Source organism: Meles meles, chromosome 13, assembly GCF_922984935.1.
Source record: "Meles meles chromosome 13, mMelMel3.1 paternal haplotype, whole genome shotgun sequence".
Taxonomy (NCBI): domain Eukaryota; kingdom Metazoa; phylum Chordata; class Mammalia; order Carnivora; family Mustelidae; genus Meles; species Meles meles.
The window spans coordinates 57,156,844-57,175,710 of NC_060078.1; the positions used below are offsets into that span (position 1 = coordinate 57,156,844).

Below are 18,867 nucleotides of genomic sequence, written 5' to 3' on the forward strand. Positions count from 1 at the left end.
CCTATGCTGGGCTCGATACCTCCTGACTTGAGCCGAAGGCAGAGCCTTTAACCCACTGAGCCACCCAAGCACCCCAGATTAGGGATTTTTGTTTCTTTGCTTCAGTTTTGTCTCTCTAGAATTTAGGACATAGTAAGTGCTTGATAAGTATTTTATGAATGCACGATTGAATGAATGCAGATACAAAGATTAGATTTCTCTACTTTCATAGCAGGTTGGTTCATAGTACGCACTCAACAAATGACTGATAAAGTAGTCTACTTTACTGAAAACTCCAAAAGACAGGTCAGCAATTGAAGCTAGGGGAGGGGCTGGGCTGTAAGAGCAGGGGGCGTGTCTGACCCGGGTTTGGCTCCTGGAGCATGCGCAATCTCCACAGACGGTGACGGGCGAAAAATGCGGAGGGCGCGATTACGTAGACGCTGGTTCTGATTGGCTACCATTCGCGCGCGAGGGGTCGTGCCTACTCGTCGCCAAGTAAACAGGCTAGGTAAGGGCGGGGCCAACGAGGCGCCGCGACCTGGTTGGCCAGGCATGGGTTGGGGGTTTCGCGGATTGGTCCCGGCCGGGAGCTCAGCTGTGTGGAGCGCACCGGGACTCGGAGCCGGCGGCCTGAGGGATGGACGAAACGAGCCCACTGGTGTCCCCCGAGCGGGCCCAACCCCCGGAATACACCTTCCCATCCGGCTCGGGAGCTCACTTTCCGCAGGTGCCGGGGGGCGCGGTCCGAGTGGCAGCGGCTGCAGTCCCGGTCCCCTCTCCGCCGGGCTCGCCAGGCCACGACCGCGAGCGGCAGCCGCTGCTGGACCGGGCTCGGGGCGCGGCGGCCCAAGGCCAGACCCAAACCGTGGCGGCGCAGGCCCAAGCCCTGGCCGCCCAGGCGGCGGCGGCGGCCCACGCCGCGCAGGCCCACCGCGAGCGGAACGAGTTCCCGGAGGACCCCGAGTTCGAGGCGGTAGTGCGGCAGGCCGAGCTGGCCATCGAACGCTGCATCTTCCCCGAGCGCATCTACCAGGGCTCCAGCGGAAGCTACTTCGTCAAGGACCCTCAGGGGGTGAGAGCGGGGTGGGGGCCGCCGCCGCCGCCGCCTTCGGGGAGGGTGGGCCTGTCCCGGGGAGTTAGCAGCTTCGCACCGCGAGAGGGAGAAGGGGGGTTGAAAGGCTGCGAAAGGGAGAAACTTCACAGTGCAGAGCCCCTTGGCAAGATTTTGGAATGCCCCTGAGGACTGGAGATGGAGAAGCTCTGCGGACTGAAGAAATAAATCAGAACCTATTTGGTGGGGGAGGAGTGAGCGGAGAATGAAAAGAGGAAATTGACCAGATACAGGCGAGGGGCCTGGCGGTGTGGTGGGGCAATCGGCCTGTCGACAGAGACGCGCGGGGAGATGCTGCCTTCTAGTAGGTTCCTTAGCTTTAAACTACGGAGACTGCTATTCGGCCATTGTCCTACAGATTTGAGCTTTGGGCCCATTTTCTCTTTTTGGACCGAACCAGCGTTGTCGCTGTTCACTGGAGGACGGGTGATCCATCAAGGGATCTGAGGGTTCAGTTCCAGCCTTCTGTGTTGTGGGGATCTACCACCGTCCCAGGGCTCTTACTGGCAGACGTCAGTGATGGAGTGGGTGGACTTAAACCAGTTTCATCTGTCCTCGTTATTGCTCACTTCTGGGAAATTGTTCAAATTCTTTTTTATCGTTCTTCAGTAAAGAATGCGGAATTTTAGAAACACAGGACTGCCTGCTACATTTTACTTTTATTTCTCTCCCGGGACTATCAGCGGTTTGCTTTTTAGCTAAGGCAAAGTGTTTGCTGACCTTTATTTTGTCCCTTGCATGTGTATAAAGGGGGATGGGGATGAGATGGGTTGGGAAGGGACATGGGGTGACCAGGGCAGCTGAGAGGTGACTTTATTCTTTTGATAGCTGCAGAAGAATTTAAGGCATTTATATCAAACCAGAGGTATCATTGGAATATCAGTGGGTAAAAACATGTTTTTCCTGTCAGAGTTCTCAGATGGGCCGGAATGGTTTATTGGAAAAATATGCTATTGTTATACTTATTAAAATAATGGTTGTCAAATCCGCAAATTTTCACTGCGTCTCTCCCGTGTGAACTCTTTAGATGGGTGGTGTGCTGTTCTTGTAGGAGTGCTGAGTGGCCAGGATGGACTCTGACTTGTAGCCCTTGGTTGGGTTCATTGAATGGTCCGGTCATTTTCCCAGATGTTTTCCCTGAATTATCAAGAACCAGAAAGCAATTCTGCCATCAATGCAGTTAACATAAACTGAATTGGGGAAGTTGGGGAAAACTTTGAGAATAAGAGGTCTTTCCAAGTCCGTCAAGTAAGGGAGCAGTGCGTTAAATTGAAAGCTCAAAGGGGAACCATTACTGCTAAAAGAAAAGGAGAGTGGGTATCCTGAGGCCTAAATGTTAGCAATATACTTTTGTTTTTTATGTAAGTGTTTTTTATTTTTTATTTTATTTTCCTTTTTTTTAATCTTGTTGGCTGATGTAAGAAGGGGCTAATTATCTTTGATAGGTATAGGAACAGGAGGAAGGTTTTTATTTTTTCTTTCATGACACTATTACAGCTTTGTTGGAAGTGTGTCAGGTCAGCTGAGAAGTGATCTGGTGCTCTGGCAGGTGGGAGTAATAAGATCTGTCACTTCCACCTGGCAGGTAAAGCACTACCACCTCTGTGCATAGGCTACAGAGAATGACAGACTAGGGGTATGTTTCTTGGTGATTTGTAGGACCCCAGGGTCTAAAATTTCCTGGCCACTGCCCTTTCTTAGAGAGGAAATCAAAACACATATGCCCTGACAAAACTTACTGATACAACCATCTTGCTCACATTGAAGAAAATGTGGTTCAGAGCAGAGGACCACTTCCTAAATGCTGTGGTGAGTTTCAGTGAACCACAGACCCCCTATGGTTGGTTGTGTCATCTTTGGCCCTGCTCCAAATGTGTTTGTCTATTTTTTTAATTTAATAAAAATTTATTTATTTATTTAATAAAATAATTTATTATTTAATAAATACATAGATAGCACTTGCTATATGCTATGTAATGTTTTAAGTGCTTTACAAATAATAACTAACTTAGCACTTAGAGCAATACCCTTGGAGGTAGGTACTGTTATTATCCCCACAGATGATTACAATGATGACATCAGGGCACACAGTGTAACTAATATGCTTAGGGTCTTAACAGCTAGTAAGTGGGAGGCAGGATTCAGACCCAGGCCAACTGGATCCAGAATTCATGCTCCTAAGCACTATGCAGTGCCACCTTAAAGTTAGTCATCTGAATTTCTGCTTCCTCTTTTCATCTCCCATATTGGTTAAGATTATATTTGGCAGAAAATTTAATAATGACTCGAATAACGGTACATTTAACTCTCATAGATGAACTCTCTAGGCTGCCTAGGGCTGGCATGACAATATGAACAATGTGCATCCTTCCATCCAGCTGATGAGCCATCCCTAGCATGTGGGTTCCACTTCATGATCCAAGATGGCTGCTCAGACTGCAGACATCTTGTCTGTTTTTCAGCCAGTTGGATGAAGGAAAGGAGAGGGAGAGTATGCCCTCTTCCTTGAAGATATTTCCTAGAAGTTTCACCAGACTGTTTTTATATTCTGTTGTCCAGAACTTAACGGCAGTAGTGGTTGGCAACTGTAGTCTTTATTTTGCCTCACTAAAAATGTGGAGTCCCATGTCCAAGGAAGAAGAGGGAACAGAGATTGGGGGAACCAGCAGATTCTGCCAGAGCTGCTTTTGGAGCTAAAGAGGATGGAAGTTTCTTGAAGATAATAGCCCTGATTTCATTTTCCAATTTAGGATGGTTTCTCCCTCAGGGCAAGCAAGTGGGGACCTAGAGACAAGTAAGATAGAAAATGCTAGATCAGAAGGCATGGTAGAGAGTGCTCATATTACCCTCCTCACTTGCATTCTTGTGCTTTCTGGTCTTATGCTCAGTCACCTATGAAAATTATTTTTTGAGCATTTTCTGTTTTGTGAGGCTAGTAATACTATACGTTCATATTGCCAAGAATCATAGAATAGCATGTGATTCATTAATTGATTAAGAAGATTAAATGCGCTATCACACATGAAAGCCCCTTGGCATAGTTCCTGGTGCTTAGCAGGAGCTCAGGGTGTTTTGGTTTTTGTTAGGTTAATGCCCACTGACCTCTGGATTAGGCTTTCTTGGATACATGGCATTGAATAAAACAAAAGTAGTATAATTTCGAGATGATGATTTTATGAATGCTGAGAAGAGTAATTTAATAGATAATGCTAATTGGTATTTGCTTCATAATTTTACAGATACTGCTCATATGTTTTAGGAACTAGGACTTTGTATCAGTAATTTGCAGTCTTTTAAAAATACTTATCCATCAAGAGCTTGTCATGAAAATTGTACAGGTTTTTTTTTTCATTTTTCCAATATAAAATTATGTTAGTATGTAATACTGAGTGTACCTCTTTCAACTACCTGTGCCCTCCAAAGAAATTCTGATGTCCTTAAACATGGTTGGGAGCAACACTGATAGCCCAATAAAGAATGAAGGTCACAAAGAGAATAATTCTCTTAATTCTTATTAATTTATTTGAGAGAGAGAGAGTGAGAGAACGTGTGCAAGCACAGAGGGAAAGGGAAATGCATACTCCCCACGGAGCAGAGAGTTGGACTTGGGGCTCAATTACCGGGACCCTGAGATCATGACCTGAGCTGAAGGTAGATTCTTAACTGACTGAGTCACCCAGGCACCCCAAGAATAACTTTTTTTTTTTTTTTTTTTTTTACTAAAATGTTAAGAGGTAGTCAAGTTTGTATGTCATATTTAGATGTAGTTCCTGAGGTTTTTAAACATCATTACCGCCTATTTTAGGGACCTGTCCTAGGCCACCAGTTGTAATGGGTGAGACAGGTTGGGTTATTGACAGTGGATAGGAAAATAAATACAGGCTAAATCTCTCCTGTTGCATTTTATTTGGATCCCATCTTCTTTCAGGGTCTAATATATTTGGAGTAAACCATCCCTCTCTTTTCTAAGAGTTAACATGTAAGTAAGGCTTCTTTGCCTAAATAGGAGTCCTATTTCTATCCAACTGCTAATACAGAATATAGGAGTTCTCAGAGTGAGGCCGAAGGACCTGTAGGAATCCTTTTAGGGGTGCACAGTCAAAATTATTTTTCTAGCCGTTTTAAGACTGCCTGCCATTTTCATTCTCACTTCCTTATGAGTGTGTAGTAGAGATTTCCAGAGGCTACTTGATTTTTGATATTGAAACAGATTGAATATTAAAGAAGATGTGAAAATACAGTTGCCTTTTATTAAGCCAGACACTAGAGAGATTTGCAAAATTAGAAAACAGTGCCTGCCTTTTCATTAAAAATTGTTTTTGAAAATGGTTATTTTTCTTTTTTAATAATTTTTAATATATTTTTTATTTTTTAATAAACATATAATGTATTATTATACATTGTATATGTGTATACATATATACATACCAGGGTACAGGTCTGTGAATCGTCAGGTTTACACACTTCACAGCACATACCCTCCCCGAAAATGGTTATTTTTCATAAAAACATAACATCTATATTAACATATATTAGGTTTATTTTTATTAAGTGAATTAACAGTCTTAACATTTCAGTTTTAATTTGTAATACAGCAGATGTAGGTTTTACCCACATAAACAAAAGTTTTGTAGATCTTTAATAATTAAGAGTTTAAAGGAATCTTAAGACCAAAATGTTAGAGAATCATCAGCTTCATGTTTACCAAATTAAAAAAAAAAAACTTTTATTAGAAGTTATTTCTGGGTATTTCACTGTACAATATGACTGATGTGCTTGAACTATCTTAAATTTTAGCCTTGCATAATGCCCTCCTCCTTGGGGCTGCTAGATAGAGAAACCCTTTGTCTTTCTGGTCCCAGGATTTGGTTGTGGGTTCTGACCCCTGCCAGTGAGTAAGTGGCCTCTTGATTCCTGTGCAGTTCTCTTTGGATCCCCAGCTCCATTGCTGCTGCTGCTTAAGCTCCCTGTACCTCAGCCCCTTCGTTAAAGGAGGGTTAGTCAGTGGGTGGTAAGGAAAGGTGTTCAAAAAACATCGGCATCAAACAGAAGCTTACTCCAAACTAAATGTAAGAAAGGAATTGAAAGATAGTAGAGAGGAGAGTGAGAAAAATCAGGCAGTAGACATTTTCTTTCTCAACCAAATAATGGTGGGTGCTTTTCTGATTCGACTGGTTCTAGAATATTCTTAAGTATTCAGGAACACAGCTGAAAATGTGAAGTTCATATTAGCTTTGGAAATTAGGCCTGAGGCTGTGTCTTGTATCATCTAGCAAACCTGCGGTGCTCACGTACTGTCTTAACACAAATGATGTACTGAGCATGTTAGCAGAACTGAATTGAACTGAAGGCCATGCTTAGTCCCGAAGGGCACTTGTCTCGCTGTCTGCCTAATATCTTTCTGTTCCTCCAGCCTTCTCACTCTACTGTCCCTCCATTTGTCCAGTCCAGGCATTATTATTTAATGAACCCTGTGTGATATTGAGGTAGTGATGATCACTAATGCTTTCACAGTCCTCAGGATGCTTTCCAATTCTGTCAGAAGGAAATGGCAAAGTTTGAGAGGTGAGTCTGTAAATGAGGCTTTGGCTGTGATCTTGGCCTTCAGGTTCTGCTTTCTTTAATGGAGGTATTTAAGCCTCAGTTCTAGTATCTTTCAGCCTCGATAATAGAGTTGTCTTGGTCTTCCTCCCGCTGGGAACCGGCCTGCCGAACTCCACATTGTACCGCAGTTGAACCGACTCGAGTTGTGGCATGGGCCTCAAGCTGTCCGTGGTTTTATTGTCTAGTTCTAGAGCATTATCATGGACTCATCGGTCATTCTCTGAGTGACAGGAACCCTTGTTACTGCTGTTGTGTGATTTGGAGCGCAGGGTTCCTGGGGCAGAGACAGAAAGATTGCTAACTTGGGCCTTTTGCTAGACATTTTGGATAAAAAGGTAATTCTGAAGACCTAGGTTTTGAATTTATGCACTTGACTTTTCCCAGTGAATCAGTAAGGTTGTTTGTGTTTAAGAATAAATTAATTCCTTTGGAGGGAGGAGAGTTCTGTATTTTTCTTGTCTGCTCATGTTCTTGTAAGACTTCTTGAACTAGCCTCAAGAAGGACCAATTATTTTTTGGAGACATGCATCTAGCCAATTCCTAATATGAGCACATACTTAATGCAGGCAGATGGGCGTATGTTTTCTGCTGTGACCTGCCTGTCAGGAAGTGACACCCACAGGAAAATGTCTTATGACCCAGACTAGCTTGAGTTGGCTGTGGGGTGAGAGAGAGGGAGAGTCATATGATACAAAGATGAATCACTTGGATAGCATATTTGCTTTTCTTCCTTTGACAGTACCAGTTTGGGGACTAGAGGGAATGAGGCAAATGTGAAATAACCATGGAGGGCTGCCTGGCCTGGGGAGGATGACTCCAGAAGGGAGGCCCATTGTTTCAGGATTGCAGCAGCATCCGAATTTCTAAGGACCTCTGAGGGTTAAGGTCTCACCTGCAAGAGAAGATGGATTTTAGTCTTTGTGGCCTCTCATGTCCTAATTTCTTGCCTATCAGAGTTACTTAAAAGAACCCGATTCTAATCAGGTGACAGATTCTTTTTCCTGCTGTGAGTTTTCCCTTCCGTTGCTTTCTTAGTTTGTCATTCCTAAACTTTATATTTTTAAGATTTTGTTAACACCCAGGGAGTGGGATAGTAAGGCTGATAGAGGAAATCAAGCACTGAGGGAGTTAACCTCATTCCATAATACCTTACTAATTTCCTTTCAGTTGATACTTTTTTGAGCCTTTACCTAATTGTTGTAGAACAAGTTTGTATGATTTCACCTTGGAAGTTGGGGTTTGATGGTGTTAAAGTCTGTTTTACCATGTATACTAGGCATGGCATCTTCTTTGGCGACAGCCCTTTCTGGCAGTGGGACTGTTAGCTGCACACATGAGCCGTGTCTTCCCCTTACAAGCTGGGGAGAAGCCAGTGTCTGTCTTTAAGGATTGTCTTCCTATGCCTTCTCGTTTCTTTCTAGAGTCCTGCTGACCTGGTCTGTGACCCACTTTAATTAATTTGCCTTTAACATCCTATTTTTCTTTTCTCTCTGTAGAAGATCATTGCTGTCTTCAAACCCAAGAATGAAGAGCCATATGGGCACCTTAATCCTAAGTGGACCAAGTGGCTGCAGAAGCTATGCTGTCCCTGCTGCTTTGGCCGTGACTGCCTTGTCCTCAACCAGGGCTATCTCTCAGAGGCAGGGGCCAGTCTGGTGGACCAAAAACTGGAACTTAACATTGTACCCCGTACAAAGGTCAGTGACCTGTCTCCAGGGAGCCTTGGTCCCTATCCAGAGTTTTCCTGGGCCTAAGTCCTGCTACATGTTAACCGAGCTATTAGGTCCAAGGAGGACTATGTATGCCCTGAATCTAGGGCTCTCAGCCTTTTTGGAGGGAAGGTGGTAGGTTTAGGCTCATGATTTGATCATCTGATGGAAGCTATCCTGAGAAGGATACACATAAAAGTTTTGCATACAATTTCAGGAAATTCACTGACCCTCTGGTGCACATTTATGGGTTTTCCAGGTCTTTCAGTCCCAGGTAAACTGCAAGCTGGTTAGAAATCTGGCTACTTTTGTAGCTCATTGTCTTAGATTTCCAAGCTATTCCTTGATTTAGATATGTTCTAAAACGGACTAACTGATGTTAGCTTAGTCACTAAAGTAAAGTCTGGCAGGAAGGAGTCTAGGGTGGACTGAGGGTTAAAGTAAAGGTCTGGCTTGGATATGTATAGAGAACTGACCTGGAATTCTCATCAGTCTTTATGCTATGGGAGACTGGTACTTACCTGAACATAACAAAATTGGGGTCCCAGATCCAGGTAAATCCACACTTCGAATGAATTTACACACACCTTATATGTATGATAGACTCTGGCCAAAGAGATGGGTCAGCAGACAGGAGCTTCCCTTCAAACCTCTTTTTTCTGTTTTCCCAGGGTATTTTAGAAGAAATCGTGATTGTTTTGGTTGTTTAATTGTCTGCTCTTTTACTGCCAAACTCCAAACAATAAGCCAGCTGGTTTTTTGTGGATTTTTTTTTAGAGATTTTATTTATTTATTTGACAGGCAGAGATCACAAGTAGGCAGAGAGGCAGGCAGATAGAGAGAGGTGGAAGCAGGCTCCCTGCTGAGCAGAGAGCCCATGCGGGGCTCGATCCCAGGACCCTGGGATCATGACCCGAGCCGAAAGCAGAGGCTTTAACCCACTGAGCCACCCAGGTGCCCCAAAGCCAGCTGGTTTGTAAGTTCGTAGAAGTCAGGGACCATTTCTTGAAATTTCCTTTTATTCTCAACACCTAGCAAAGTACTGTGGTTTTTTGTTTGTTTCTTTGTTTTGAGAGAAAGAGTATGCACATGAGACAGAGGGTGGGGTGGGTTTGGGAAGCAGAGAGAGAGAGAGAGAGAGAGAATCTCAGGCAGGTTCCATGCTCAGTGCAATCCCACAATCCTGAGATCATGACTTGAGCCAAAATCAAGAGTGGGACATTAAACCGACTGAACTACCCAGGCGCCCCAAGCAGAGTACTGTTTTTATAGTAATTATTCCGGAAGTGCCAGCTGAATGACTGAGTGAATATCAAACCATGAGGGACAATCCTAGAGATCCCCCAACTCAGATCTATTGGGAGAGTGTTTGCTTATAGCTCCCACTGACATCTGGCCTTATGCAGCTCATTCTTCCCCTTATGCTTTTGTTCTGTCTGTACACAGAGTTAAATAGCTCACTTGAACGTCTTGCATGATAATTAATGCTCCAAAGATCTCCTGCCTAACCTGAATTCCTCCTACTTGGCCCTTCCAAGGCTCTAAACATTCTTTTAAATACTAGTGCTCATCGCTGTAATTGCCTTTCTATACTAGGTAAGTAGCAGTCCACATAGGACCCTGTGCCTGTCCTGCCTATGCTTCTGGAGTGTAGTGCCTAGGAATGAAGGCTGGAGTCCAAATTATGGCTCTGCCGCTTTTTATTGGGTGACCCTTGGCAAATCACTTAAGACAGTCTCACACACTTTGCCTGCTCAGTTCCTCACTATAAAAATAGGGTTATAAATAGTTCCTACTTTATGGGGCGGCTATTAAGATTACACAGGATAATCCATGTAAAACACGTTGCCTGGTGCCTTTGCACAATGTAAATGCTCCATATGTCTTAGCCTGTGGTACTTTTATGACCATTCTTATCATAACAGAATGTCACCTGCCAGGATCCTGTTCTTTCCCATCTCTGGTCTTCCTCTTTCCCTGTTAGAGAATCTTAATGTGGCTTGAGGATCTTTTGCATTAAAGCAACAACAAAATAGTCATCTTCCATGAGACTGAGATGAGACAGAACCTTGCAAATTTAACCTATAGCGGCTGGAGAATGGTGAGAGGAAGTCTCTCCCCTCCCAACCTCCCCACCTTTGTGACAGGAGTCTATACAGTTGATGAGAGCCAGCTGTCACTGCGGGAACAGGGCTCATGTTATGATGAAGCTTCAAATAGTAAGGCTCCAGGTCTCACTCCATAGCTTGTTTCTGCTCTCTGTTCCTATGAGGTTTCGGGGTATGATAGTTCATCAGTCATAGAGAAAAAAGTGGGTAGTTACAGAGAGTGATTGAAAATAAATCTGGGTAGGGGGGAATGGGTGGTTTATTGCTTGAGAGACTGAAGGTTTTCACTGTGGAAACTGGCAAGATAGTCTTAGGAAAGCCTTTTTTCTCCTTAATTCCTATGCATGTGTTTCCTGGGCACAGAGTGCCAACCTACTATACCTAGCACATCCATTGTAGACACTTGTGTTAACTTTGGTTGGACAGATGAACAGAGAGGAGGGAGGGAATGATTCTCTCCCCCTTTCTGAGTCATAGGCACAATAATAATTCATTCTTTGTAATGAACTTTGCAAGGCTTAAAAAAGAATTTTCTTTTAAATCTGATTTTAGTTATTTATATGCTGAGACTCACTTGTTGCTGTCTCTGAAAGAAGCTTGTAACTATTCATGCATTCACTTAATAAATATTTAATGAGCATGTGCCAGGCACTATGTTAGATACTGAGGATGCCAATATGCATAAAGTAAGATGTTCTCTTTTTCCCCAGATCTCTTTAGTCTTAAGAGAGAGGTTAGAGGGGTGCCTGGGTGGCTCAGTGGGTTGAAGCCTCTGCCTTCGGCTCAGGTCATGATCCCAGGGTCCTGGGATCGAGCCCCATGTCGGGCTCTCTGCTCCGGAGGGAGCCTGCTTCCTCCTCTCTCTCTGCCTGCCTCTCTGCCTAGTTGTGATTTCTCTCTGTCAAATATATAAAAACATATTAAAAAAAAGATTTTATTTATTTATTTGACAGAGAGAGACACCGCGCGAGAGAGAAAACACCAGCAGGGGGAGTGGGAGAGGGAGAAGCAGGCTTCCCTCCAAGCAGGGAGCCCGAATCAGGACTTGATTCCAGGACCCTGGGATCATGACTTGAGCCAAAGGCTAATGCTTAACAACTGAGCCACCCAAAAGCTATCTGCCTTTGGCTCAGGTCGTGATCCTGGGGTCCTGGGCGGGGAGCTGGGGGCCTGTTTCCACTTCTGCTTCTCCCTCTCCTTCTGCCCCTCTAACCTGCTCATGCTCACTCTCTCTCTCAAAAAAATTAATCTTTAAAAAAAATGTTCTTTTGAGTAGGCAATGCATGCATCTGGTGTGGAGATCAGAAGGCACAATAGGGTAAACGGAGAAGAGCAGTTCAGCCTCTCTCCCACCTCTGCCTTCCAGCCACTCCATTTCCTTCCTCAGAGGCAGCTTCCAGTACTAGTTTCTTGTGTAATATTCCAGATAGAGTCTGCATAGATTATTTATATATATAAAATCTGTATGTATGTTGCTATATACCTATATATAATCTATACAGACTATATATATATTATATATGATATATATTGCTATATGCATATCTATAATCTATGCAGACAATATATATTTTATATATATAGCTATATATATAGCAATTCAGTATATATATATATAGCATATTCAGTGAATATATATAGCAATTTAGTAAAGATTAAACCCATTTTAAAAAAAAACCCATTTTAATGTTTATCTTTTAATGTTTAATGTTTATTTTTAAAATGTGAATAAATTGGGGCATCTGGGTGGCTTGGTCATTAAGTGTCTGTCTTTGGCTCGGGTCATGATTCCAGGGTCTTGGGATCAAGACCCGAGTCAGGCTGCCTGCTCAGCGGGAAGCCTGCTTCACCATCTTACACTCCCCCTGCTTGTGTTCCTGCTCTCTCTGTCTTCTCTCTCTCTGTCAAATAAATAAATGAAATATTTTTTAAAATGTGAACAAATTGCACATAGTGCAGAATTCAAAAGAAATAAAAGGGTATAGAGTAAATTGCAGTTTGTTTTTATCTGGAGAGAAAATAGGCATTGGGTCCTCTTCTCCCAACCTAGGAGATGGCTTTATTAGTCACGGGAACTCATGCTAGCTGCTGTTAACAACTCCTGAATCTCGGTGGTTTAATTGATCTTGCTCACATCCTAGATTCGTGCCAGTCAGGCAGCTCTCCCTGATCTCTTGTCACTCCCTCTATGTAGTGACAAAAAATGTAAGATCTTTCCATGAGGTGGTTTTGCCATCTCAGAGCCCTTCATTTCCAGCTACACAGATTGGGGAGTGTGAACTAAGGATGATGGGAGATTTTAGGGACCAGCCCTGGAACTGATAGACATACATCGCTTTGTCGACATTGCATTGGCCTGAACTATTCATATTAGGAAGGCCGAGGAGTGCATTCTTTATGCATCCACTGGAAGAGGTACAGTGTTGGTGAGTATCCAGCTAGTCCGTGCGGTAGTGGTATGGTTCCTCATACTCAACTGTAACCTTGGTATCCGTTCTCTTTCCACTCTAGGTAGTGTACCTGGCCAGCGATACCTTCAACTATAGTGCCATTGACCGAGTGAAATCCAGGGGCAAGCGGCTTGCGCTGGAGAAAGTGCCAAAAGTTGGGCAGCGGTTTAATCGCATCGGGCTACCGCCGAAGGTATACCCAGCACCTATGTGGCTTAGGCAAGGTGATGATGTGTGTGGTGTGACTATCCCAGTGGTGAAACAAGGCACCTAGAGACTTGCCTATAGACATGAATATGTCTGAGGCTCCTGTCTCCCTCACTTCTGAGGGCCTAAGGTTTGGAGAATAATTCTCCAGAGAACAGAGCCCCTCACTTTCTCACTTTACTCCTCCAGCCCATTTAGATGGGCTTCTTGAATTTGTATGGGGACTCCCATGACCTTTTTCTGATCTAAACGCCACAGGGCATTATGTGCCACCTGGCTTACTCGTGGGCTCTCTGGACTTGAACAGTGGGGAGATACCTTTATTCCTCCTCTTTGGCTGCAGGTTGGTTCATTCCAGCTCTTTGTTGAAGGCTACAAAGATGCAGACTACTGGCTCCGGCGTTTCGAAGCAGAACCTCTCCCGGAGAACACTAACCGGCAGCTACTGCTGCAGTTCGAGCGGCTGGTGGTGCTGGACTATATCATCCGCAACACTGGTGAGCAGCGCTGGGCAGCCTGGGGCCCGTGCTGGACCACTGGGAGGTGCGCGGAGCCCTGGGGACTTGCCGAGCTCCACACCAGAGTGCCTTCTCGGATGATGCTTTCCTAAGTCAGAAGGGCCTTGAAAATACTTTCCCAAGACAAGCTTTGTTCAGGCACATCATGTGTGGTTACCAGAGGTGGTGAGCCCTGGAGCCAGCAGTTACTAATGTTTTATCTTAGCCTCTTTCCCTGTCCCAGATGGAAGACACATTGGCTTTCCCCAAGCAACATCAGGAGTACTTTTGTTCTTGATCCCTAGTCACTCATAGTAGCAAGACCTATCCCAGGACAGTTTTATCTTTAAGTACCTCATATCCATGCACTCATATGGTATTTGTCATTTTGTGACTGGCTTATTTTACTTAGCATATGCCCCTAAGCTTCATTCATATTGCAGCATATATCAGAATTCTTTCCTTTTTAAGGCTGGGTATACATTGTATGTATATACTGTATTTTGCTAATCCATCCATCAGTGGACAGTTGGGTTGCTTCCATGTTTTAGCTTTTGTGACCAATGCTGCTTGACATGGGTGTACAAATATCTTTGAACCACTACTTTCATTTCTTTTAAGTATATACCCAGAAGTGGAATTGCTGGAGAAAATGGTTGTTCTGTTTAATTTTTTAAAGTGAAATATGGTTGGGGCGCCTGGGTGGCTCAGTGGATCAAGCTGCTGCCTTCGGCTCAGGTCATGGTCTCAGGGTCCTGGGATTGAGCCCCACATCGAGCTCTCTGCTCCGCAGGGAGCCTGCTTCCTCCTCTCTCTCTGCCTGCCTCTCTGCCTACTTGTGATCTCTCTCCTGTCAAATAAATAAAATCTTTTAAAAAAAAATAAATAAAGTGAAATATGGTTGACCTATGTTTAATTTTTTGAGGAACTGCCATCCTGCTTTCCACAACGGCTGCACCGTTTTACATTCCCACCAGTGGCGCACAGGGGTTCCAGTTTCTCTACCTTTTCATTACCACTTGCTGTTTTCTGGGTTTTGTTTTGTTTTTCATTTGTAGCCAACCTGATAGGTATACTGTGGTCTCTCATTGTAATTTTGCATTTCCCTAATAATGATGATGTTGTGAACATCCCTTCATGTACTTTTTGTCCATTTGCATATCTTTGGAGAAATGTCTGTTCAACTTCTTTCCCATCTTTGAATCAGGTTGTTTTATTGTTGAGTTGTAGGAGTTCTTTATATACTCTGGATATTAATTCCTTATCAAATACATGATCTGCAAATATTTCCTCCTGTATTGTTGGGTGCCTTTTTATTTTGTTTATAGTATCTTTTGATGTAATTTTAAAATTTCATGAAGTCCAGTTTGTCTATTTTTTTAATTTATCTCTGTGACTTTGGTGTCATATGTAAAAAATTATTGCCAAATCTAATGCCATGAAGCTTTTGCCCTATGTTTTTATCTTTTTTTTTTTAAGATTTTATTTATTTATTTGACAGACAGAGATCACAAGTAGGCAGAGAGGCAGGCAGAGAGAGGAGGAAGCAGGCTCCATGCTGAGCAGAGAGCCTGATGCAGGGCTCGATCCCGGGACCCTGGAATCATGACCTGAGCTAAAGGCAGAGGCTTTAACTCACTGAGCCACCCAGTGCCCCCCTATGTTTTTATCTTAAGAGTTTTATAATTTTTGGTGTTAGAATTAGGTCATGGATCCATTTTGAGTCAATTTTTGTATATGGTGTGAGGTAAGGGCCCAGCCTCATTTTCTGTATGTGGATATCCAGTTTTCCCAGCACCATCTGTTGAAAGACTATCTTTTAATCATTGAAGGTTCTTGTCACCCTTGTCGAAAACCATTGGATCATATATGCAAAGGTTTATGTCTGTATGGTATTTCATTTGTCTGTGTCTGTCTTTATGCCAGTACCACACTATTTTGTTTGTTTGTTTTAAAGATTTTATTTATTTATTTGACAGAGAGAGATCACAAGTAGGCAGAGAGGCAGAGAGGCAGGGAAGCAGGCTCCCCGCTGAGAGGAGAGCCTGATGTGAGGCTTGATCCCAGGACCCTGGGATCATGACCTAGCGGAAGGCAGATGCTTTAACCCACTGAGCCACCCAGGCGCCCCGCTTATAATCCTTTTTTTAAAATTTTGATATAATTGGTAGTAATGACCTACTTTCATTTCTGATTTTAGCAATTTCAGTCTTCTTTTTTTATTGAACTAAATAGCTAAATGGTTATCAGTTCTATTCATCCAGTGAGACAACTGTTGTAGTTTAGTTTTAGGGCATTTAGTTTATTTATCTATAATGTACATACAGATATATTTGGATTTTCATCCACGATCTTATTATTTCCTTTCTATTTTGTGTTCTTGACTTTTTTCCCCTCCCCTTCTTCCTATGATCTCTTTTCTTTCTTGTTTTCTTTTAAATTATTTCATAATTAGGAGCACCTGGGTGGCTCATCTGGTTAAGCATCTAGCTCTCGATTTCATCTCAGGTCATGATCTCAAGGTCTTGAGAATGAGCCCCACATCAGACTCCATCCTCAGCAGAGTCAGCTTGAGATTCTTTCTTCCTCTCCCTCTCCCCCTCCCCCTGCTCACACATGCTCTCTAAATAAATAAATACCTTAATTTTTATTTATTTATTTATTATGTCTTAAATTATTTTGTAAATATTTCATTTCTCCCCTCTTTTAGCTCAGGAGTTTAGATGCTTTGTCTTTTCTCTTGATAGTTAGTCTAAAGATTACCATGTGAATCTTTGATTTCCCAAAATCTAATTGGTAGAAACCCTTAGCTTCATCTCAAGGCTTTTTTGTACTATTAGCATCATACATTTTAATTATATATGCATGTATGTATGTATATGTGTCTGTATGTTTGTACATATGTTAAACCACTTTTTTGTAAAACCATAAGGTGATATTATCATTATTACTGTTATTAATAATAATTATGGAGACGTTTGAGCATATATGAAACCTGTAGGCACTGGTCATTCCAGCCTTAACAACTATCAGTCCATGACTAATCCTATCCCATTCACACTTCTGTTTACTTATCTTATTATTATTTATCTTTTTAAATATTTTTATTTATTTGACAGACAGCAAGAGAGGGAACACAAGCAGAGGAATGAGAGAGGGAGAAACAGGCCTCCCCCTGAGCAGGCAGCCCGAGGTGGGACTTGATCCCAGGGTCCTAGGGTCATGACCTGAGCCGAAAGCAGATGCTTAGCAACTGCGCCACCCAGGCACCCTCTTCTTTTATTATTTTAAAGCAAATTACAGATCTAATTTTATTCATAATTATTTCAGTGTGTGTCTCTACAAGATAACTTAAAAAAAAACAACAACACTATCATACCACAACAAAGCTATTATTTATCTAGATATACTAATATATTTACTCATTTTATTGCTCTTTAAATTTTCCTATATGTCCAAGCTTCTGTTGGGGATAATTTTCCTTTGACTTAAAGAACATATATACATATTTTATTAAGATTTTATTTATTTATTTAAGAGAAAGAGAGCACAAGCAGGGGAAGAGGTAGAAGGAGAGTTTAGCAGACTTCTTACTGAGTGGGGAGTCTGAGGCAGGGCCAGATCCAAGGATCCTGGGATCATGACCTGAGTCAAAGTCAGGTATTCAATCAACTGAGCCACCCAAGTGTCCTGACTTAAAGTTTTTTTTTTTAAGATTTTATTTACTTATTTGACAGCACAAGCAGGCAGAGAGACAGGCAGAGAGAGAGAGGGAAGCAGGCTCCCCACTGAGCAGAAAGCCTGATGCGGGGCTCGATCCCAGGACCCTGGGACCATGACCTGAGCCGAAGGCAGAGGCTTTAATCCACCGAGCCACCCAGGTGCTCCAACCCTGACTTAAAAGTTTAATACTAGTCTGCTGATGATGAATTTTAGTTTTGTTTGTCTGAAAATGTCTTTATTTCACCTTCATTTTTGAAGGCTATGTATGCTGGGTGTAGAATTCGGAACTGGCAATTTAGTTAAATAAATCCATTCCATTGTCTTCTTGTTCCCATGATTTCTGTGAAGTTAGTTGTTCCTGTATTATTGTGGTTTCTTTGAAGGTAATCTCTTTTTCTGCAGCTACTTTGAGATTTTCCCTGTAGTTGGTTTTCAGAATTTTTACTGTAATATGCTTGGTGTAGTTTGCTTTGTATTTATCCTGTTAGGGATTCACAGTTTCCCTTGAATCAGTAGTTCGATACCCTTTGTCACTTTTGGAAGATTCTCAGCTATTCTCTCTTTATTTTATTTATTTATTTTTAAGTTTAAAAACACTTAACATGCACCTCTATACCCAGCATGGGGCTTGAGCTCATGGCCCCAAGATCCAGAGTCGCCTGCCCTTCTGACTGAGCCAGCCATGCGCCCCTGTTCTCTCTTTATTTTATTTTATTTTTATATATTTTATTTATTTGACAGAGAGAAATCACAACTAGGCAGAGAGGCAGGCAGAGAGAGAGGAGGAAGCAGGCTCCCTACGGAGCAGAGAGCCCGATGTGGGGCTTGATCCCAGGACCCTGAGATCATGACCTGAGCTGAAGGCAGAGAGGCTTAACCTAACACTGAGCCACCCAGGTGCCCCTGTTCTCTCTTTAAATGATTACTTCTGCCCATCTTTTACTCCATTCTCAGAAAAGAATCCAATCACATGTTGTTAGAAACACTTTTATTCCTGGGTGCTTTGTTCTGCTCTTTTTTTGTGACCTTTCAGATTATTACTTCTGTCTTTGGCAAAATCTACTGTTAAGTTCATCTGTCAGATTTCTCAACTTGGTAACTAAATTTTTCAGTTGTTGAATTTCTGCTTGATTCTTTTTTATGGATTCTTGTTTTCTGCTACTATTCTTAATCTTGCTTTTTATTTTCTTAAACATATCAAGGATTTTATCTTGAATATTTTAGAGTCTAGGTCTTCATTGTATGGAATCCCTATAGGTTTTTTAAAATTTTCTGTGTTCTTGTTTCTAGTTGTGTCACTATATCTCTTTATATGCCTGGTTATTTTTGATTGTCAGATGTTATATATCAAAAATGGTAGAATTATTTGGAAGCCTAGGATGCTGATATAAGTCCTGTGTAGAAGTTGTTTGCATGTGGCAAGCAGCTAGGGGTACCAGCAATCCAGAGTCACTTTAATTCCAGGTATTGAAGGGA

The 18,867-nt window shown here is 42.5% G+C and overlaps 1 protein-coding gene across 2 annotated transcripts in view; it reads left to right on the forward strand.

Moving 5' to 3' along the window:
- Positions 1–533: 533 nt before the first annotated feature.
- The window catches only part of PI4K2A (phosphatidylinositol 4-kinase type 2 alpha), a 30,078-nt gene continuing 11,744 nt past the window's right edge, over positions 534–18,867 (forward strand). Inside the window, exons 1-4 of one of the 2 annotated variants that reach the window (XM_046027590.1) lie at positions 534–1,054; positions 8,194–8,394; positions 13,026–13,157; positions 13,515–13,668. In XM_046027590.1, coding sequence (XP_045883546.1) covers positions 620–1,054; positions 8,194–8,394; positions 13,026–13,157; positions 13,515–13,668 — 922 coding nt within the window. In that variant the 5' untranslated portion in view covers positions 534–619. The remainder of the gene's footprint in view (positions 1,055–8,193; positions 8,395–13,025; positions 13,158–13,514; positions 13,669–18,867) is intronic. The other variant, XM_046027588.1, reaches the window with a different exon arrangement.